The sequence below is a fragment of the Oncorhynchus kisutch genome, linkage group LG14 (genome assembly GCF_002021735.2).
Source record: "Oncorhynchus kisutch isolate 150728-3 linkage group LG14, Okis_V2, whole genome shotgun sequence".
NCBI classification, from domain to species: Eukaryota; Metazoa; Chordata; class Actinopteri; order Salmoniformes; family Salmonidae; genus Oncorhynchus; species Oncorhynchus kisutch.
The window spans coordinates 87,651,985-87,673,033 of NC_034187.2; the positions used below are offsets into that span (position 1 = coordinate 87,651,985).

A 21,049-nucleotide genomic window follows, 5' to 3' on the forward strand; every position below is an offset into this window, starting at 1 on the left:
AAATATGCCATTAATCTTTTAAAAAAATAAATAATTTTAATCGAACAAATTCGACATTGTCTCATTATTAAACCTCCATATAAAAAGTCCTTGCTTGAAACAACGAAAAGACGCCACCTGCTGGAGGGAGATATATTCTCCTCCGTGTTGGGCCTCTCTCTCTCCGTCTCTGGTAATATCTCTGTGTGGCTGTCTGACGCAGTTCAGACATTTTGGGTAGATTATTCAACCACACCGGGCCGAAGACTAACAAGAAACTGAACAAAAGCCGTTTTTTACAACAACAAAAAAAACATCGTTCAATATGGGTCCACCAGGAGACAACCCACGTCGCGTGTCCTCTGAAAGAACGGAGGATTTAAGTTGGTTTGTCCATTTATCTTGACATGGCATGCAAAGGGTTAGTTTTGGTGGTTGTGACGAATGAAGAGAAAACGCAGATAAATAGCTAACACCTCCCCACAAAAATCAGCGTGTGTAAGATATTTATGACTGCGTTTATTGGTGTCGGGTAAATAAAATCAAGTTGGTTCTCTCGACGGGAATCTTTAACATCATGATGATATTGGAAGGAAATGTTCATGTAAAATGACAGGATACAACAGTTAAATCTGTTCCGATATTAAATAGCAAACCAGGCAGAAATGTAAAATGGTTAGATGTCTCTCAGCTGGCTGGCTAACCGCACCACATACAGGCCTCAATTACTCCAAGTAACAAACATATGATGTAGCTAACTAGTTAATCCACTAACTAGTTAGTGTATGCAGACTAGGTAGCTCATGGTAGCTAGTCAGCTAAAAAAAATACTGCCGTCACGATGAGTATCGACAAAGGCAGTAAACAAGGCCCCGGGCCAGTTCAATGGCAGTAAACGAGGTCCCAGGCAAGTTCAATGGCAGTAAACGAGGCCCCGGTCCAGTTCAATGGCAGTAAACAAGGTCCCGGGCCAGTTCAATAGCAGTAAACGAGGCCCCAGGCAAGTTCAATGGCAGTAAACAAGGTCCCGGGCCAGTTCAATAGCAGTAAACGAGGCCCCAGGCAAGTTCAATGGCAGTAAACAAGGTCCCTGGCCAGTTCAATAGCAGTAAACGAGGCCCCGGGCCAGTTCAATGGCAGTAAACAAGGTCCCGGGCCAGTTCAATGGCAGTAAACGAGGCCCCAGGCAAGTTCAATAGCAGTAAACGAGGCCCCGGGCCAGTTCAATGGCAGTAAACAAGGTCCCTGGCCAGTTCAATAGCAGTAAACGAGGCCCCGGGCCAGTTCAATGGCAGTAAACAAGGTCCCGGGCCAGTTCAATAGCAGTAAACGAAGCTAAGGCCCGGGAGATGTCAGGTTATTTTGGTAAACGTCAATGTTGTCAACTCAAACCTGGTGCCAACATCTGGCATTACTTTCCATGATGGTTGTCTGTACCCCCCCAGTCTGCCAGTATTACGCTCATAACGCGGTCTGAACACAAACCGCGTCAGTCATGGACGAAGCTTTGAGTTTGACAAGACGACAGTATGAATTGTGTCTGCTAGTTTTGAGTAGTAGCCTTGTATTTCAGTAGTGAGAAGTAGTGTCGGTATGTTTTTTTGTTGTTGAAATAGCTATTCTTTCTCTTAGTAGTTTGTTGTCAGTAACAGGAAGGAGAAAGGTGCACCTAAACGATTTGTTCACGTTATCACTAGGCCAATGACGTGTTGAATTAAAGTTTAATTTGGCCTGTATTCGAATGTCATGCTTTTAATCACATGGCTTCTTGAATAACTCATGAAACAAATGTAGCGAAATATTAAGAACCCCTTCCACCCATGTACAACTTACATAGTTTGATATTTCATTGAATTCCTCCTTCAGTTAGTAGGCATTTCAAAAGAGAATCATTTGATTTCTCGTTTCTGAAAGGGGTAGTAGCTACATCTCAAAAGCAAAATAGACAACTCGAAAGTATAGGCAAAATATTATGTAAAAGAGAAGACACTAGCATCAAAATCTAATAATGGGAGACCCAATCTGGAGAAGAAACCAAACTAGGAATCGACTCCGTGCTCAGATTCAGAAGAAAAGGGAATCTTTGGCTGACCAGTTTGACTTCAAGATCTACATAGCCTTTGTTTTCAAAGACAAAGTAAGTATTATAGAGAAGTACCCTATGGGACCTGCCCAAAAGTAGTGCACTATATAGGGAATAGGGTGCCATTTGGGACAACCATTCTTTAGCTAGTAACTTCTCTGGTGTGATCGACTTGTCTGCCCGTTGATCTTAATGTCTCTTCCCTGTTTCTCTGCTCCTTCCTATGGCAGAAGTCTGCGTTGTTATTCTCATCCATTCCCTCTCTTTCTGCTCCTTCAGAAGAAGTCTGCGTTGTTATTCTCATCCATTCCCTCTCTTTCTGCTCCTTCAGAAGAAGTCTGTGTTGTTATTCTCATCCATTCCCTCTCTTTCTGCTCCTTCAGAAGAAGAAGTCTGCGTTGTTATTCTCATCCATTCCCTCTCTTTCTGCTCCTTCCTATGGCAGAAGAAGAAGTCTGCGCTGTTCGAGGTAGCTGAAGTGGTACCAGTGATGACCAACAACTATGAAGACCATATCCTGAAAGGTGTGCAGGCTTCCAGCTACTCCCTCCAGAGTTCCATGGAACTTCTGCAGAAAGATGTCGTGCAGTTGCACGCCCCACGCTACCAATCAATGCGCAGGGTAAGTCAAAAACTGCATTCCTTCCATTGGGATAACCTAAAAACCACACCCACAGAGAGAGTTGGGCATTCCTCCTTATTGTTGTTAAGGAAATGTCAACAATGAAGGTTCCTAATTTCTACTAGTATGACTCACACTGGGGCCTTTCAGCCAGCAGACCCACACTGGGGCCTTTCAGCCAGCAGACCCACACTGGGGCCTTTCAGCCAGCAGACCCACACTGGGGCCTTTCAGCCAGCAGACCCACACTGGGGCCTTTCAGCCAGCAGGCCCGCACTGGGGCCTTTCAGCCAGCAGACCCACACTGGGGCCTTTCAGCCAGCAGGCCCGCACTGGGGCCTTTCAGCTAGCAGACCCACACTGGGGCCTTTCAGCCAGCGGGCCCACACTGGGGCCTTTCAGCCAGCGGGCCCACATTTTAGTCCACATTGTCCATTGTCCTTGGGTAAACACTGACAGTGACCTGTTGTTTATTGATGCTCACAGACATAATGTGGTGTTTATTGATGCTCACAGACATAATGTGGTGTTTATTGATGCTCACAGACATAATGTGGTGTTTATTGATGCTCACAGACATAATGTGGTGTTTATTGATGCTCACAGACATAATGTGGTGTTTATTGATGCTCACAGACATAATGTGGTGTTTATTGATGCTCACAGACATAATGTGGTGTTTATTGATGCTCACAGACATAATGTGGTGTTTATTGATGCTCACAGACATAATGTGGTGTTTATTGATGCTCACAGACATAATGTGGTGTTTATTGATGCTCACAGACATAATGTGGTGTTTATTGATGCTCACAGACATAATGTGGTGTTTATTGATGCTCACAGACATAATGTGGTGTTTATTGATGCTCACAGACATAATGTGGTGTTTATTGACTGTGTCGTTCCTCGGATGTTGTTGTTGCAGGATGTCATAGGATGCACCCAGGAGATGGACTTCATCCTGTGGCCGCGCAACGACATAGAGAAGATAGTCTGTCTCTTGTTCTCCAGATGGAAGGGGGCTGAGAATGAACCCTTCAGGCCTGTTCAGGTAAAACATTTAGCTTCCTTCACCAAATGGCTACACACCTGGGTCCTAATCACTAGATCACACTAGGAAAAAGGTTTGAGAGAGAGTGTTTATTGGATAAAATCAGGTAGTCCTTCCTTGTTTTGGTTTATTAGCTGTTTTGTGTGTTCATCGTGAATATGCCCCTGAAATCAAATTATATTCAACTAATATTCTGTACTGTTACGTTGATGGCCAGTCGTGGTGAACGTAGTAGGGCCTATTGAACTTGAGCTGTTTTTTACGTCACACAAAGTACATTTTTCCGAAGTGTTGTATCCCATATGTATTTGTGTTTTGTTTATCCACAGGCCAAGTTTGAGTTTCATCATGGAGACTACGAGAAGCAGTTGTTGCATGCTGTCGGCCGGAGGGACAAGGCTGGAATGGTTATGAACAACCCAACTCAGTCGGTCTTCCTCTTTATGGACCGACAGCTCTTACAGGTCAGTCCGTTCACACCGCTGAGCTTACCACCCACGGGGCTCTGGTCAATAGGGTGTATCTTTCGACCAATAGGCAAAATGTTAATTGTGTAGATACTCCTATAAGAAAACCAATGGTCCAACCCTCCATGTCGCCGTTAAGAGTTTTAAGGAGAATGCTGTTCATTGACTACAGCTCAGCGTTCAACACCATAGTGCCCTCAAAGCTCATCACTAAGCTAATGACCCTGGGACTAAACCCAATCTAAATCAATGGAGGCCAGAGGAAAAGTGGTGCTGTGGCACCGGCGCACTGAGCGTATACCAAGCGTTTTTATTTTCAAAGCCTTTTACATTTCATTCCGTGTGTTAATTTGTCTTTTTGCGACCTCGGGGAAACAACTTTGCAGACCTCCACAACGTGAAGTCGATGCTAGAAAGCGGCTCTGTCAAGACCTCGGTGATAATTATCCGATGTATTACGTTACGAAATCCCACATTTGGGATATAACGTGAACGATCTGAACGTGTTTTACGATGACCACTATCATTCCTGTCCCTCAAGAACATCTAATGCTTCATGCCAATGACTAACTTCCTGTAGCACTCACTTCTGTAATCAGGAAGTACTTTGAGAGGCTGGTTATGGCACACAATTAGTCCACCATCCTAGACACCCTAGATCCACTCCCAATTTGTATACCGTCCCCAAGAGATGCACAGATGATACAATCTCTATTGCACTCCACACTGGACCTTTCCCACTTGGACAAAAGGAACACCTATGTGAGAATGCTGTGCATTGACTACAGCTCAGCGTTCAACACCATGGTGCCCTCCAAGCTCATCACTAAGCTAAGGACCCTGGGACTAAACACCTCCCTCTGCAACTGGATCCTGGACTTCCTGGTGGGCCGCCCCCAGGAGGTAAGGATAGGTAACAACATATCTGCCACCCTGACCCTCAACTGGGGGGCCCCTTAGTCCCCTCTCTCTGTTCACCCACAATTGCGTGGCCGTGCACGATTACAACACCATCAAGATTGCTGACGACATGACGATGGTAGGCCTGATCACCTGCCACAATGTGTCAGCTGACAGGGAGGAGGTCCGTGACCTGGCAGTGGGGTGCCAGAACAACCTCTCCCTTAAAATAGTCGAAACACACGCAGTTGTAAAGAACGCGGGATGTAAAGAACGCGGGATGTAAAGAACGCGGGATGTAAAGAACGCGGGATGTAAAGAACGCGGGATGTAAAGAACGCGGGATGTAAAGAACGCGGGTTGTTCTTCCCCCCTCAGGAGGTTGAAAAGGTTTAACCACCCAAGCCATAGACTGTTCTCTCTCTGCTTCCACAAGCAGTACCGGTGCCAACAGACTCTTCAACAGCTTCCATCCCTAACCAGTAAGACTGATTGAATAGCTACAAGGACTATCTAGTTTATTTGACTCTTTATTCTCTGTCTCTATGCACACTCACACAAACACTCACTCCATCATCTCCATCGTCTGATCACTCACACAAACACTCACTCCATCATCTGATCACTCACACACAGTGGTGGAAAAAGTACCCAATTGTCATACTTGAGTAAAAGCGAACAGAACTTATTTACATATAGTTGAAGTCGGAAATTGACATCCACTTAGGTTGGAGTCATTAAAACTTGTTTTTCAACCACTCCACAAACTTCTTGTTAACAAACTATAGTTTTGGCAAGTCGGTTAGGAGATCTACTTTGTGCATGACACAAGTCATTTTTCCAACAACTGTTTAAAGACAGATTATTTCACTTATAATTCACAGTATCACAATTCCAGTGGGTCAGAAGTTTACATACACTAAGTTGACTGTGCCTTTAAACAGCTTGGAAAATTCCAGAAAATGATGTCATGGCTTTAGAAGCTTCTGATAGGCTGATTGACATCATTTGAGTCAATTGGAGGTGTACCTGTGGATGTATTTCAAGGCCTACCTTCAAACTCAGTGCCTCTTTGCTTGACATCATGGGAAAATCAAAAGAAATCAACCAAGACCTCAAAAAAACAATTGTAGACCTCGACAAGTCTGGTTCATCCTTGGGAGCCATTGTTAAACGCCTGAAGGTACCACGTTCATCTGTACAAACAATAGTACGCAAGTATAAACACCATGGGTTTACCACCAGTTTCAACTGTTCTGCCTTATTATTATTCGACCATGCTGGTCATTTATGAACATTTGAACATCTTGGCCATGTTCTGTTATAATCTCCACCCGGCACAGCCAGAAGAGGACTGGCCACCCCACATAGCCTGGTTCCTCTCTAGGTTTCTTCCTAGGTTTTGGCCTTTCTAGGGAGTTTTTCCTAGCCACCGTGCTTCTACACCTGCATTGCTTGCTGTTTGGGGTTTTAGGCTGGGTTTCTGTACAGCACTTTGAGATATCAGCTGATGTACGAAGGGCTATATAAATACATTTGATTTGATGGGACCATGCAGCCGTCATACTGCTCAGGAAGGAGAAACATTCTGTCTCTAGAGATGAATTCGAAAAGTGCAAATCAATCCCAGAACAACAGCAAAGGACCTTGTGAAGATGCTGGAGGAAACAGGTACAAAAGTATCTATATCCACAGTAAAATGAGTCCTATATCAATCTAACCTGAAAGGTCCCTCAGCAAGGAAGAATTCACTGCTCCAAAACCGCCATAAAAAAAGACAGACTACGGTTTGCAACTGCACATGGGCACAAAGATCGTACTTTTTGGAGAAATGTCCTCTGTTCTGATGAAACAAAAATAGAATTGTTTGATCATAATGACCATCAGTATGTTTGGAGGAAAAAGGGGGATGCTATGTAGGGAATAGGGTGCCATCTGTTTAGGGAATAGGGTGCCATCTTTTTGGGACGTAGAGAAGCAGACTGACCACTCGTTTGTGTCTGACTTCAGACTCCCCCCTTAATTCTAACATAATGCCACTCAACCAAGTGCAACCACACAATGGCTTTGGGGAAGCTAATCGCCTATTGAGTTGTAGTACTCCGTTGGGAGCCATTGATTCAATTAGGTCATTCAGACAATGTTACTAAACCACGGCGTAGTACCTTTTTTATTTCTACAGGGTTAAACAGTTGCTCCAGGAGACGTGTAGCTCCAGGCCACGTGTAGCTCCAGGGGATGTGTAGCTCCAGGCGACGTGGAGACGTGTAGCTCCAGGAGACGTGTAGCTCCAGGAGACGTGTAGCTCCAGGAGACGTGTAGCTCCAGGAGACGTGTAGCTCCAGGAGACGTGTAGCTCCAGGAGACGTGTAGCTCCAGGAGACGTGTAGCTCCAGGAGACGTGTAGCTCCAGGAGACGTGTAGCTCCAGGAGACGTGGAGACATGTAGCTCCAGGAGACGTGGAGACGTGTGGCTCCAGGAGACGTGGAGACGTGTGGCTCCCGGAGACGTGTGGCTCCCGGAGACGTGTGGCTCCCGGAGACGTGTGGCTCCCGGAGACGTGTAGCTCCAGGCCACGTGTAGCTCCAGGCCACGTGTAGCTCCAGGCCACGTGTAGCTCCAGGCCACGTGTAGCTCCAGGCCACGTGTAGCTCCCGGCCACGTGTAGCTCTAGGCGACGTGTAGACGTGCAGCTCCAGGCGACGTGTAGCTCCCGGCTAACATTCCTTCACTTTGTGGCAGACTCCCTTCAATGCTAACCTGTCACCACTGCACTAGTCACACAATGGCTTTGGTAAAGCTAAGAGCTCTAACGTAGGTGGTAGAGAATCATTCTTCCTGTCATGGGGCAATGATGTCTAACCCACAGAAATATAATATATTAGTGGAATTACTAATTGTTAATAGATTTTATTTCTATGGTCTAAACTGTCTCTTCCATGTTTTCTCTTGTCATCCCTTCTCTCCCCTGTCAGACTCCTAAAACCAAGGCCACCGTTTTTAAGTTGTGCAGCCTTTGCCTGTACCTGCCCCAGGACCAGCTAACGTGCTGGGGCGTTGGCGACATCGAAGACCATCTCCTCCCGTACATGCCTGACTAGGGCCAGCCGGCCTCCATGGCTTTCACCCACAACACAAGGAAGATTGACCCACAAGCCACTGAAGCAAGTTGATGTCTCTCTCTCATCCACCACACATCCTTCCTTTTGAATAGAATTGAACTGGTGCTTGGATCTCCCTTTTTGTTTAAACACTTGTTCATTCATTTCCGTCCTCCTGAAGCACATTTGTTTTTCCTTACCAAGCTTCGTCCTCCGACCAGTTTCGGCTTGGTTTTCCCTTTTATCCTCCATCTTGTTTTTTTTTACCTACACAAACATTGATTTTGAGTGGTTGGTTATTCCCCCCATGGAGCTGCACTGTCAACAGACCAGTCCAGTGACTGAAGGAACTCTTTATGTTGCCACCAAGCAGGAACAAAAGCCACACAGGCTTTCATGACGTTCAGTCTCTGCTGGACACATTGTAACCCATGTCAAAAAGATTGTAAAAGCTTCTGATGATGTGTTTTTAAAGAGGAAAAGATGCCCAGAGGGGTTCTAGAACGACATCTATGATGTGTTTTTAAAGAGGAAAAGATGCCCAGAGGGGTTCTAGAACGACATCTATGATGTGTTTTTAAAGAGGAAAAGATGCCCAGAGGGGTTCTAGAACGACATCTATGATGTGTTTTTAAAGAGGAAAAGATGCCCAGAGGGGTTCTAGAACGACATCTATGATGTGTTTTTAAAGAGGAAAAGATGCCCAGAGGGGGTTCTAGAACGACATCTATGATGACAGGTGAGGTGTCGTTAAAACGCCTCCACTTTTTAAAGATACATATGAACAGTATTTAAAAATCATTTGGTGTAGGTATTTTCTCATTTGTTTTCCTTTTAAGCCTCCTTAGTTTGAAGCTGGGTGTTTGTTTTGTTTTTTTAATAGATTTTGGCCGTCATTTCCATTCCTGTGAAATATTCCAGGTAGATGATGTTTGGTAAGAGCTGGAGTACAGATGAGAACAGTTGGGAGGGAGTTTCGAGACCAGTGTTGTGAATCGCATGGTGCGGACAGACACACAGTGTCGATGTTGGTTAGATGCTGAAGCTTGTTAACACGCAAGCTACTGAAATCTGATGTGTGTCCCCCCCCCCCCCCCCCCCAAGTGGGTTGGCAAGGGTGAATACTAGTGTTAAAAAGATAATTTACCTAACAATGGAACAGGTTGTTGAGTTGAAATGAATGTGATCGCCTGATTTATGTTCCTTAATTTGCCAAACAACAGTATCCTAAGAGTACTAATTGATGCGGTGCTTATAAAATGGGTGTTTAAAAAAATAAACTAATAATAACAATGTTTTGCAAGCTTGCTTTGCCGGGGGAAATAAGGCACAGTCGGTACATTTAATTTAGGCTTTTCTTTTGATTCAATGTGTTCACCTGAAGGCAGGTCAATGTGTTCCCCTGAAGGCAGGTCAACCTGAAGGCAGGTCAATGTGTTCCACTGAAGGCAGGTCAATGTGTTCTCCTGAAGGCAGGTCAATGTGTTCCCCTGAAGGCAGGTCAATGTGTTCACCTGAAGGCAGGTCAATGTGTTCTCCTGAAGGCAGGTCAATGTGTTCCGCTGAAGGCAGGTCAATGTGTTCTCCTGAAGGCAGGTCAATGTGTTCCCCTGAAGGCAGGTCAATGTGTTCTCCTGAAGGCAGGTCAATGTGTTCTCCTGAAGGCAGGTCAACCTGAAGGCAGGTCAATGTGTTCTCCTGAAGGCAGGTCAATGTGTTCTCCTGAAGGCAGGTCAATGTGTTCTCCTGAAGGCAGGTCAATGTGTTCTCCTGAAGGCAGGTCAATGTGTTCCCCTGAAGGCAGGTCAATGTGTTCTCCTGAAGGCAGGTCAATGTGTTCCCCTGAAGGCAGGTCAATGTGTTCTCCTGAAGGCAGGTCAATGTGTTCTCCTGAAGGCAGGTCAACCTGAAGGCAGGTCAATGTGTTCTCCTGAAGGCAGGTCAATGTGTTCTCCTGAAGGCAGGTCAATGTGTTCTCCTGAAGGCAGGTCAATGTGTTCTCCTGAAGGCAGGTCAATGTGTTCTCCTGAAGGCAGGTCAATGTGTTCACCTGAAGGCAGGTCAATGTGTTCCCCTGAAGGCAGGTCAATGTGTTCCCCTGAAGGCAGGTCAATGTGTTCCCCTGAAGGCAGGTCAATGTGTTCTCCTGAAGGCAGGTCAATGTGTTCCCCTGAAGGCAGGTCAATGTGTTCTCCTGAAGGCAGGTCAACCTGAAGGCAGGTCAATGTGTTCACCTGAAGGCAGGTCAATGTGTTCACCTGAAGGCAGGTCAATGTGTTCTCCTGAAGGCAGGTCAATGTGTTCTCCTGAAGGCAGGTCAATGTGTTCTCCTGAAGGCAGGTCAATGTGTTCTCCTGAAGGCAGGTCAATGTGTTCTCCTGAAGGCAGGTCAACCTGAAGGCAGGTCAATGTGTTCACCTGAAGGCAGGTCAATGTGTTCACCTGAAGGCAGGTCAATGTGTTCACCTGAAGGCAGGTCAATGTGTTCACCTGAAGGCAGGTCAATGTGTTCACCTGAAGGCAGGTCAATGTGTTCACCTGAAGGCAGGTCAACCTGAAGGTAGGTCAATGTGTTCACCTGAAGGCAGGTCAATGTGTTCTCCTGAAGGCAGGTCAATGTGTTCCCCTGAAGGCAGGTCAATGTGTTCCCCTAAAGGCAGGTCAATGTGTTCCCCTAAAGGCAGGTCAATGTGTTCCCCTAAAGGCAGGTCAATGTGTTCCCCTAAAGGCAGGTCAATGTGTTCCCCTGAAGGCAGGTCAATGTGTTCCCCTGAAGGCAGGTCAATGTGTTCCCCTGAAGGCAGGTCAATGTGTTCACCTGAAGGCAGGTCAATGTGTTCACCTGAAGGCAGGTCAATGTGTTCACCTGAAGGCAGGTCAATGTGTTCACCTGAAGGCAGGTCAATGTGTTCACCTGAAGGCAGGTCAATGTGTTCACCTGAAGGCAGGTCAATGTGTTCACCTGAAGGCAGGTCAATGTGTTCTCCTGAAGGCAGGTCAATGTGTTCACCTGAAGGCAGGTCAATGTGTTCACCTGAAGGCAGGTCAATGTGTTCACCTGAAGGCAGGTCAATGTGTTCACCTGAAGGCAGGTCAATGTGTTCACCTGAAGGCAGGTCAATGTGTTCACCTGAAGGCAGGTCAATGTGTTCCCCTGAAGGCAGGTCAATGTGTTCTCCTGAGTTGATTCTTTATTTGGAGATGGATCTAGAAAACAACACTGCTGAACATATCCCAATACAATGCCAACATAAGTATTTCCTGGTGTTTTTGATTGTGTAAACAAAGTGTGTAGATATATATTTACGGCACAATTAGATACACAAAATAATCATCTTTCTTCACCCCTCCACAGACTTGCTGACTAACACAGTGCCACAGTAGCAGTGTGACAATTCCTGATTGGCTGACAGTGGCTCCGGGGTGAAGTTTCCCCCTTGCAACATGATCTAAGGTTCAGCTTCCTCTCCCCCAATCCTAACCTTTAGTGGGGAAATGCAAAACTGACCCAAGGTCAGCGTTTTGGGAAAGCACCCACCCTACATCAAGTAGCTACCAAGGTACTTTTGAGTGATGAGTTTTCCCAGAGGCTTTGCCAGTGAGGTCGACAGTAGTGAATGCCAGGGGTCCGTCCACAGCTTCAACACAGTGGCTGTGATCAGCATGTCCTCACCCTCCTCGTCAGCATTCATGTACCTGTCGGGAAACAGTTGTTCCATTCAGTGGCTGTGTCACAAATATCACGCTATATTGAGCACTATCTTTTGACCGGAGCCCTAGACTGCCATTTTCAGATGCAGCCAAGTGAGATTTCCATTCATTGTTTTAGATGACAGGTTACTCTTTAATCTTTCACCCAGTGTGGAGCAACAGTTTTAGAGCTAAAGGGCTACAACAAAGTTCTGTATGAATGGCTTCCATTCATTCTACAGGTATTATCAAGCCTGGGTAGGAGTCTGTTTTGTGCCATCGTGCTACTTGTCATACCAAACTGCACAAACAGATCTGAGACCAGGCTATTCTCCCATGTATCAGCTAGCTCCTGTAATTTAACTATAAAACTCAGGTGGTGTTCATGTCTGACTGGGGACCTGACAACCAGTCATTCATTATCCCTTGATCAACAGTGAACAGAGCATGGCAGGCACGGTAATCTGTCAGTTACATCTCAATTGTATTTCCTTGATTCCTGGTGTACTCTCTCTCTCCTTGTCCATTTCTCCAAAATGTAGAGAAACCTCAGCTATTCTGCTGCGGTAAGCTTTGACATGGAGACGAGGGAGATCAGGAATCCAGGAAATACAATTGAGATGTAACTGCCAGATTACCGTGCCTGCCATGCTCTTTTCACTGTTGATCAGCGTTCCAAGGTGTGAGAAGTGTGCAGAAGGGCATGAGATGGAGGAATGTGTAGTATTGGGGAAAGTAGTAGTATGTGTTAACTGTAGGTGTGCCCAAGGGGCCTGGGGATCAGAAATGTCCCGTGTGAGAGAGGCAGGTTGAGGTTTCCAGGGTTAGAGTAGTGCAGAAGTTGTCATATGCTGAGGCAGTGAAGAAAGAGGAAGAAGGGGGAGGGATCCTGAGAGGAGTGGTGTGAGTAGTAGATCTGTACCAGTACAGAGGGATAAACCAACAAGTCATATATGTTTCAGTAAGATTGGGCTTTCTAGCATTTATAACAATGGTTATCAACTGTACTGTAGGGATGAAACGGAAGTCACAGACAATTGAGGATGTGGTGGCAGCTGCAGAGAGGTATGTGAGACTGGATGGCAGAAGAGTTACAGGGTGTGTTAAGTGATGGTGTCCCATCCTTTCAGGCTGTTGGCCTGAGGTAGGACTAAATAGTGGAGTAGGGTGGTGGGTTTTTAGTGAGTGTAGGGCTAGATGGTATTTTATTTGATTTATTTTAAAAAATTCACGCAAAGTAATAAGGAAGTTGTACTCCAGTCAGGTAGGTGGCGGTAATGCAACATTCATTGGCTGTCAACTGCTGTTAAACCTCAAATAAGAAGTAAAAATGCTTTAGCTTCGCTTCTAAAACAAGATTACGTGTCGCTATCAAATTGATAGAACCATGAGTAATATCTCCAAGTCCGTGTCGACTTTAGAAGAAACGAGGACTGGTCTGTGTGATGAGTTTGTGTCCGTAACAGGATCCGATAGCGCCGTGGCTCAATGTTACCTTGCTGAAAATGACTGGGAAATGGAGGTATAGCTAATGATCCTGCTTCAATCAGTCCATTTTATTAGTTAACATTGGAGGACTACACAACTTTGGAACACAGACCCTTTTTTTCCCTCTGTCTGCAATGACAGAAGAGTCCAATTCAACATAAAAGTTGGTCAGAAATTATATTGCCTTAAAAACAGTTTCTAATATATAATGTAAAATACGTTTCCCATCTGTAGTCGGATCGAGGCTACGCCGTGAGATATGTCTCGGGGAAAATGTAACCAACCCAGGGTTGGGAGATGACCGTGCACTCTTAATTAGACCACCAACTGAGAAATGGAGAATTTCAATACTGCTGTTGGTTCATCAGCATGCTAGGCTAACTAATGCTATAGCAGCACATTGGATTCGACAACACTTCCGGTAGCTGCTCATCCCAACGTTAGGGCGTCTTATTTCCATGGAATCCAACGCGTTGGACATTTTAACTTCACGTAATTAACTATCACTTTAGTTTTAAGGTCTGGAGAAGAAAAAAAACATTAACCTTCTTCTCTATACTGCATGTATGTTGTGTTACCTTTCAGAGAGCTCTGAACTCATTTTTCGAGGCTGACATGGAGGCAGTTTTTACAGTGGAAGATTCACCAAAGAAGGACATCAGCCCCCCTAAAGTTAAAAGACAGAAATTGGACAAACCACAGGGGAAAATGGACTGGTATGTATTGTGATATATATTAATGCGTTGGCCTGTCTACAATATCCATGTTTATTTAGTCATTTTGGTAATTGTAAAATAAACTTTGAGCCTCTTTAACCTTTATATAACTAGGCAAGTTATTTACAATGCTGGTCTATATATTTTCTGTAATCCAGTGTTTCCCAGTCCTGGGGGCCCAAAGGGGTTTTAGTTACTGCCTTAGCAATTACCCTCAACACTGTTGATTCAAATCATCAAAGGCTTGATGATGAGTTGAATCAAGTGTGTTAGTGCTAGTGCAAAAACCGAAATGTGCACCCCCTTTGGGCCCTCAGGACTGGGAAACACTGCCCTAATCTGTCTTTGCAAATCCTGCAGCATTGACCTGACCACAGAAGAGCCTGCCTGTTCCAGCAGCAGCGCCAAGTCAACCAACTCCTCCAAGTCAGTGGAACCCAAAGCTAAAGTTAAAACCCCGGGCTCTGAGGAGCAGGATGGCGGCAAACTGTCGCTGATCTCTTGGAATGTAGATGGTCTGGACACCGTGAACCTGGGAGAGCGTGCTAGGGGCCTCTGTTCCTATCTGGCCCTGTGAGTCGCTGTTCGTTAACTGTCTTTAGTCAGCCATTATGGGACCACGTCAAATACTTTCCTTAACATCCTCACTCTTAACCCAAGGACTTTTCTCTGGGTTACTTGACTGCATCCCAAATGACACCCTATTCCCTAAATAGTGCACTACTTTAGACCTGAGCCTGCGTTTTAGGGAACAGCCGGCCCGGCGTTTTAGGGGACAGCCGGCCCGGCGTTTTAGGGGACAGCCGGCCCGGCGTTTTAGGGGACAGCCGGCCCGGCGTTTTAGGGGACAGCCGGCCCGGCGTTTTAGGGGACAGCCGGCCCGGCGTTTTAGGGGACAGCCGGCCCGGCGTTTTAGGGGACAGCCGGCCCGGCGTTTTAGGGGACAGCCGGCCCGGCGTTTTAGGGGACAGCCGGCCCGGCGTTTTAGGGGACAGCCGGCCCGGCGTTTTAGGGGACAGCCGGCCCGGCGTTTTAGGGGACAACTGGGGTTTAGGGAGCAGCCGGCCAGCGTTTTAGGGAACAGCCGGCCTGCGGTTTAGGGAACAGCCGGCCCGGGGTTTAGGGAACAGCCAGGCCTAGTGGTTTAGGGAACAGCTGGGGTTTAGGGAACAGCCGGCCCGCGGTTTAGGGAACAGCCGGCCCGCGGTTTAGGTAACAGCCGGCCCGGGGTTTAGGTAACAGCCGGCCCGGGGTTTAGGTAACAGCCGGCCCGGGGTTTAGGGAACAGCCGGCCTGCGGTTTAGAGAACAGCCGGCCCGGTGGTTTAGGGAACAGCTGGGGTTTAGGGAACAGCCGGCCCGGCGGTTTAGGGAACAGCCGGCCTGCGGTTTAGGGAACAGCCGGCCTGGTGGTTTAGGGAACAGCTGGGGTTTAGGGAACAGCCGGCCCGCGGTTTAGGGAACAGCCGGCCCTGCGTTTTAGGGAACAACTGGGGTTTAGGGAGCAGCCGGCCTGCGGTTTAGGGAACAGCCGGCCCGGGGTTTAGGGAACAGCCAGGCCTAGTGGTTTAGGGAACAGCTGGGGTTTAGGGAACAGCCGGCCCGGGGTTTAGGGAACAGCCGGCCCGGGGTTTAGGGAACAGCCGGCCCGGGGTTTAGGGAACAGCCGGCCTAGTGGTTTAGGGAACAGCCGGCCTAGTGGTTTAGGGAACAGCCTGCCCGGGGTTTAGGGAACAGCCGGCCTAGTGGTTTAGGGAACAGCCTGCCCGGGGTTTAGGGAACAGCCTGCCCGGGGTTTAGGGAACAGCCTGCCCGGGGTTTAGGGAACAGCCTGCCCGGGGTTTAGGGAACAGCCTGCCCGGGGTTTAGGGAACAGCCGGCCCGGGGTTTAGGGAACAGCCGGCCCGGGGTTTAGGGAACAGCCGGCCCGGGCCTTTGGGAACAGCTGGGTTAGGGCTCTATGTAGAATACACACAACCTATGTGAAATGCATGGCTAACATCCTTCCTATAAACTCAAGGACATGTCTATGGGTTAGCCTACACTTCAGGCAGATCCAAAACGTCACAGGGGAATTATGGGACAAAATTCACAGAAATGTATTTTGCATTTGAAATGGACACTAGTTGTGGATATGATGGGTCTGTTAACATACTTTAACGTCGTTCTGTCCTCTCCTTTAAGGTACACCCCTGACGTGGTGTTTCTGCAGGAACTCATTGAACCGTATGTTCAGTACCTCAAGAAGCGAGCCGTCAGCTACACCATCATTGAGGGTATGGTGTGACAGTTTTACCATATCAAGATAACACCTACATTCCCATAGTAGCATAATACTTAGGATGCGCAATTAGTTACGGAAAGGGGGGATACCCTGTCAGTTGTTCAACTGAAATGTGTCTTCTGCATTTAACCCAACCCCTCTGAATCAGAGAGGGGAGGGTTGCTGCCTTGATCAACACCCACGTCTTCGGCGCCCGGGGAACAGCGGGTTAACTGCCTTGCTCAGGGGAACAGTGGGTTAACTGCCTCGTTCAGGGGAACAGTGGGTTAACTGCCTTGTCCAGGGACAGTGGGTTAACTGTCTCGTTCAGAGGAACAGTGGGTTAACTGCCTCGTTCAGAGGAACAGTGGGTTAACTGCCTCGTTCAGGGGAACAGTGGGTTAACTGCCTCGTTCAGAGGAACAGTGGGTTAACTGCCTCGTTCAGGGGAACAGTGGGTTAACTGCCTCGTCCAGGGGAACAGTGGGTTAACTGCCTCGTCCAGGGGAACAGTGGGTTAACTGCCTCGTTCAGGGGAACAGTGGGTTAACTGCCTCGTTCAGGGGAACAGTGGGTTAACTGCCTCGTTCAGGGGAACAGTGGGTTAACTGCCTCGTTCAGGGGAACAGTGGGTTAACTGCCTCCTTCAGGGGAACAGTGGGTTAACTGCCTCGTTCAGGGGAACAGTGGGTTAACTGCCTGGCTCAGGGGCAGAACAGTGGGTTAACTGCCTGGCTCAGGGGCAGAACAGTGGGTTAACTGCCTGGCTCAGGGGCAGAACAGTGGGTTAACTGCCTGGCTCAGGGGCAGAACAGTGGGTTAACTGCCTGGCTCAGGGGCAGAACAGTGGGTTAACTGCCTGGCTCAGGGGCAGAACAGTGGGTTAACTGCCTGGCTCAGGGGCAGAACAGTGGGTTAACTGCCTGGCTCAGGGGCAGAACAGTGGGTTAACTGCCTGGCTCAGGGGCAGAACAGTGGGTTAACTGCCTGGCTCAGGGGCAGAACAGTGGGTTAACTGCCTGGCTCAGGGGCAGAACAGTGGGTTAACTGCCTGGCTCAGGGGCAGAACAGTGGGTTAACTGCCTGGCTCAGGGGCAGAACAGTGGGTTAACTGCCTGGCTCAGGGGCAGAACAGTGGGTTAACTGCCTGGCTCAGGGGCAGAACAGTGGGTTAACTGCCTGGCTCAGGGGCAGAACAGTGGGTTAACTGCCTGGCTCAGGGGCAGAACAGTGGGTTAACTGCCTGGCTCAGGGGCAGAACAGTGGGTTAACTGCCTGGCTCAGGGGCAGAACAGTGGGTTAACTGCCTGGCTCAGGGGCAGAACAGTGGGTTAACTGCCTGGCTCAGGGGCAGAACAGTGGGTTAACTGCCTGGCTCAGGGGCAGAACAGTGGGTTAACTGCCTGGCTCAGGGGCAGAACAGTGGGTTAACTGCCTGGCTCAGGGGCAGAACAGTGGGTTAACTGCCTGGCTCAGGGGCAGAACAGTGGGTTAACTGCCTGGCTCAGGGGCAGAACAGTGGGTTAACTGCCTGGCTCAGGGGCAGAACAGTGGGTTAACTGCCTGGCTCAGGGGCAGAACAGTGGGTTAACTGCCTGGCTCAGGGGCAGAACAGTGGGTTAACTGCCTGGCTCAGGGGCAGAACAGTGGGTTAACTGCCTGGCTCAGGGGCAGAACAGTGGGTTAACTGCCTGGCTCAGGGGCAGAACAGTGGGTTAACTGCCTGGCTCAGGGGCAGAACAGTGGGTTAACTGCCTGGCTCAGGGGCAGAACAGTGGGTTAACTGCCTGGCTCAGGGGCAGAACAGTGGGTTAACTGCCTGGCTCAGGGGCAGAACAGTGGGTTAACTGCCTGAGGACAAAAGGGGATGCAACTCAATATTAGGAAGTTGTCCCTAATGTTTTGTAGAATCTCTGTGTGAAATATATAAATAAATTATGCCATGACAAACACATTTTACTTCCTCAATGTCAGGAGGCGAGGTGGGGTACTTCACTGGTTTGATGCTGAAGAAGTCCAGAGTCAAACTCCTGAATAGTGACATCATCAGTTACCCGACCACTCAGATGATGAGGAATCTGCTCGTTGCTCAAGTAGGTCCACACTGATTTTAAACCCAGGAGTCTAAACGGGTCATTGTCTTTATTACTACACAGCTTATTGTAGCGCTGTCGCTGTGCGTGTCCATTCGGCCTCAGGTGACGTTCAGGGACCAGGAGCTGTGCGTGATGACATCCCACTTTGAGAGCTGTAAGGGACAGGCAGAGGAGAGGATGAAACAGCTGAGTGTGGTGCTGAAGAGGATGAGGGAGGCTCCCACTAACGTGACTGTCCTATTTGGAGGGGACACTAACCTGAGGGACGCCGAGGTTTGGTTTCAGGATAACGCAGAGACCTTTCTTTCTCTCTGGCTTCTCATTCTTTCTCATCAATGTCAAATGTATTTATAAAGCCCTTCGTACATCAGCTGATATCTCAAAGTGCTGTACAGAAACCCAGCCTAAAACCCCAAACAGCAAGCAATGCAGGTGTAGAAGCACGGTGGCTAGGAAAAACTCCCTAGAAAGGCCAAAACCTAGGAAGAAACCTAGAGAGGAACTAGGCTATGTGGGGTGGCCAGTCCTCTTCTGGCTGTGCCAGGTGGAGATTATAACAGAACATGGCCAAGATGTTCAAATGTTCATAATCACAGTAGTTGTCGAGGGTGCAACAAGTCAGCACCTCAGGAGTAAATGTCAGTTGGCTTTTCATAGCCGATCATTGAGAGTATCTCTACCAATATCTCAGATAGGAATCTGTCAACCCTTGGTAACTTTATTTCTGTCTCAGGTGACCAAGGTTGGAGGTCTGCCTGGTGGGGTGTGTGATGTGTGGGAGCAGCTGGGGAAGCAGGAGCACTGCAGGTACACCTGGGACACCAAGGCCAACAGCAACAAGAGTGTACCGTATGTCAGCAGGTGTCGTTTTGACCGCGTCTACCTCCGACCGGCCAAGGAGGGCCCCGGGTCCCGGATGACCCCAGACCACATGGCCCTGGTGGGTTTAGAGAAGTTGGACTGTGGTCGCTACACCAGTGATCACTGGGGAATCTACTGCAGCTTTATCCTTTAGCTCCTGATACTTAAGGGTCGTGTCCCAAATTGATCCCTGTAGTGCACTGCTTTTGACCAGGAACCAATATGAGACGGGAACATGTTTGTGTGTAATGCGGGGCGGCAGGGTAGCCTAGTGGTTAGAGCGTTGGACTAGTAACCGAAAGGTTGCAAGTTCAAATCCCCGAGCTGACAAGGTACAAATCTGTCGTTCTGTCCCTGAACAGGCAGTTAACCCACTGTTCCTAGACCAGTTAACCTACTGTTCCACTGTTCCTAGACCAGCTAACCTACTGTTCCACTGTTCCTAGACCAGTTAACCCACTGTTCCTAGGCCGTCATTGTAAATAAGAATTTGTTCTTAACTGACTTGCCTAGTAAAATAAAGGTAAAGTGGTCCCAGCAGAGGCTAGAGTCTGAAGAGGTTAACTTTCCTAACGGACAGTTAAAAAGGCTCTAATATTGGATCGGGAGCAAAGCACAGTCTCTGTATGGCCACTGACGGTAGGATCAGAGACGGCTGGCTCACCTTTTATTGTAGTGCCTTGAGCTGAGGACAGGAAGGTTTCAATGTTGCCTTGGTCACCTCACGCCTAACACACCCAAAGAATGGAAATGTTGAATGTCCTAAATGGCTCCCTATTTTAGTGCACTACTTTAGACCAGAGACCATAAAACTGGTGAAAAGGAGTGCACTATATAGGGAATAGGGGTGTCATTTTGGACAGCAGCTGTGTATATCTTATCCCAGTGTTTAAATGCTAATAGGCTTTGGCTCTCATTTTTATTTCAATATGTGTTTGGTTTAAATTTCAGAAGTCTTACATGTGATGATGATGATGATGATGATGATTTCCCTCAAGTCTGTTTTTAGTCCTGGACATTGGAATAAATACGTTCTGGAATAAAAGGCTTGTTTTTCTTCACCAGAGAGGCTTCTAATGACATCGTTTAAACACCTAGGGAGTGACGTTGCACAAATGATCAAGTCAAAAGTAGCTTATCAATTTCCATGACAAAGGTTAGTTTAGGAGACATCTGTTCCCCTCTCACTGCCTTCTGTCAGAATTTGATTGGCCAATTTTATTTTATTTTTTTAAGGAAGAAAGAGGCCATGTCACGAGGCTCAAAAGCTTTTTCTTCAAGTTGGTGTCCTTGCCAACAATCCTCAGCCTACACAGCATGTTCTCTCCTGGTCTCAGATCAGATCCCATTTCATTTTTGGTCCAATTACTGAAATGTCAAGGATGGAAACAGAATGAGATGAATTGCTATTTTAGATTCAAAACAAATGACCCTCGTAAGCATTTTGCTACGCTACAGTAACATGACAATTTGTCACTGGATGGAGCAAACTGTTCAATTTATATATAATGCAAATATTTTACTGAGTTACTGTTAACTCAAGGAAATTAGTCAATTGAAAACAATTCATTTGACCCTAGTCTATAGCTTTCACATGATGGACAATACAGTTCTGTTGGTCACAGATACCTTTAAATAAAAGGTAGGGGTCAGAATCTGGTGTGACATCTCCCCTTCACATACAGTTGATCAGGTTGTGGCATGTTGTCCCTCTTCAATGGCGTGGGGA

The 21,049-nt window shown here is 47.5% G+C and overlaps 2 protein-coding genes across 23 annotated transcripts; both read left to right on the forward strand.

Annotated features, from left to right (window-relative positions):
* The first annotated feature begins 101 nt into the window (after positions 1–101).
* On the forward strand, positions 102–11,526 carry LOC109904363 (uncharacterized protein C6orf62 homolog). Of its 20 annotated transcripts, none has more exons than XM_031789114.1 (10): positions 136–2,116; positions 2,508–2,684; positions 3,613–4,202; positions 8,082–9,619; positions 9,660–9,851; positions 9,892–10,083; positions 10,124–10,411; positions 10,452–10,571; positions 10,612–10,755; positions 10,796–11,526. In XM_031789114.1, the coding sequence occupies exons 4-10, from the start codon at positions 9,576–9,578 to the stop codon at positions 11,487–11,489; spliced, it is 1,674 nt and encodes a 557-aa protein (XP_031644974.1). In that variant the 5' UTR covers positions 136–2,116; positions 2,508–2,684; positions 3,613–4,202; positions 8,082–9,575; the 3' UTR covers positions 11,490–11,526. The 20 variants fall into 20 exon arrangements, with proteins under 20 accessions (XP_020355507.2, XP_031644974.1, XP_031644978.1 ...); XM_031789118.1 differs by having other exon boundaries at positions 10,820–11,526; XM_031789116.1 differs by having other exon boundaries at positions 10,612–10,731; positions 10,772–11,526.
* Positions 11,527–12,779: 1,253 nt separating this feature from the next.
* On the forward strand, positions 12,780–20,384 carry tdp2b (tyrosyl-DNA phosphodiesterase 2b). 3 transcript variants are annotated; one of them, XM_031789136.1, is made up of 7 exons: positions 12,780–12,962; positions 13,971–14,101; positions 14,462–14,674; positions 16,285–16,376; positions 18,338–18,456; positions 18,562–18,732; positions 19,193–20,365. In XM_031789136.1, the coding sequence occupies exons 2-7, from the start codon at positions 14,001–14,003 to the stop codon at positions 19,472–19,474; spliced, it is 978 nt and encodes a 325-aa protein (XP_031644996.1). In that variant the 5' UTR covers positions 12,780–12,962; positions 13,971–14,000; the 3' UTR covers positions 19,475–20,365. The 3 variants fall into 3 exon arrangements, with proteins under 3 accessions (XP_031644996.1, XP_020355508.1, XP_031644995.1); XM_020499919.2 differs by lacking the exon at positions 12,780–12,962 and adding an exon at positions 13,165–13,419 and having other exon boundaries at positions 19,193–20,384; XM_031789135.1 differs by lacking the exon at positions 12,780–12,962 and adding an exon at positions 13,426–13,548.
* The last annotated feature ends 665 nt before the right edge of the window (positions 20,385–21,049 follow it).

What these genes read in the sequence shown, in the direction of transcription:
- tdp2b (XM_020499919.2), top strand. Translation starts at nt 13,285, where the DNA reads ATGAGTAATATCTCCAAGTCCGTGTCGACTTTAGAAGAAACGAGGACT. An exon ending in AAAATGACTGGGAAATGGAG is followed by an intron (nt 13,420 to 13,970) that starts GTATAGCTAATG and finishes GTTACCTTTCAG; the next exon opens with AGAGCTCTGAACTCATTTTT. An exon ending in CTAACCTGAGGGACGCCGAG is followed by an intron (nt 18,733 to 19,192) that starts GTTTGGTTTCAG and finishes TTTCTGTCTCAG; the next exon opens with GTGACCAAGGTTGGAGGTCT.
- LOC109904363 (XM_031789114.1), top strand. Translation starts at nt 9,576, where the DNA reads ATGTGTTCACCTGAAGGCAGGTCAATGTGTTCCCCTGAAGGCAG. An exon ending in ATGTGTTCTCCTGAAGGCAG is followed by an intron (nt 10,084 to 10,123) that starts GTCAATGTGTTC and finishes ACCTGAAGGCAG; the next exon opens with GTCAATGTGTTCTCCTGAAG. An exon ending in ATGTGTTCACCTGAAGGCAG is followed by an intron (nt 10,756 to 10,795) that starts GTCAACCTGAAG and finishes ACCTGAAGGCAG; the next exon opens with GTCAATGTGTTCTCCTGAAG.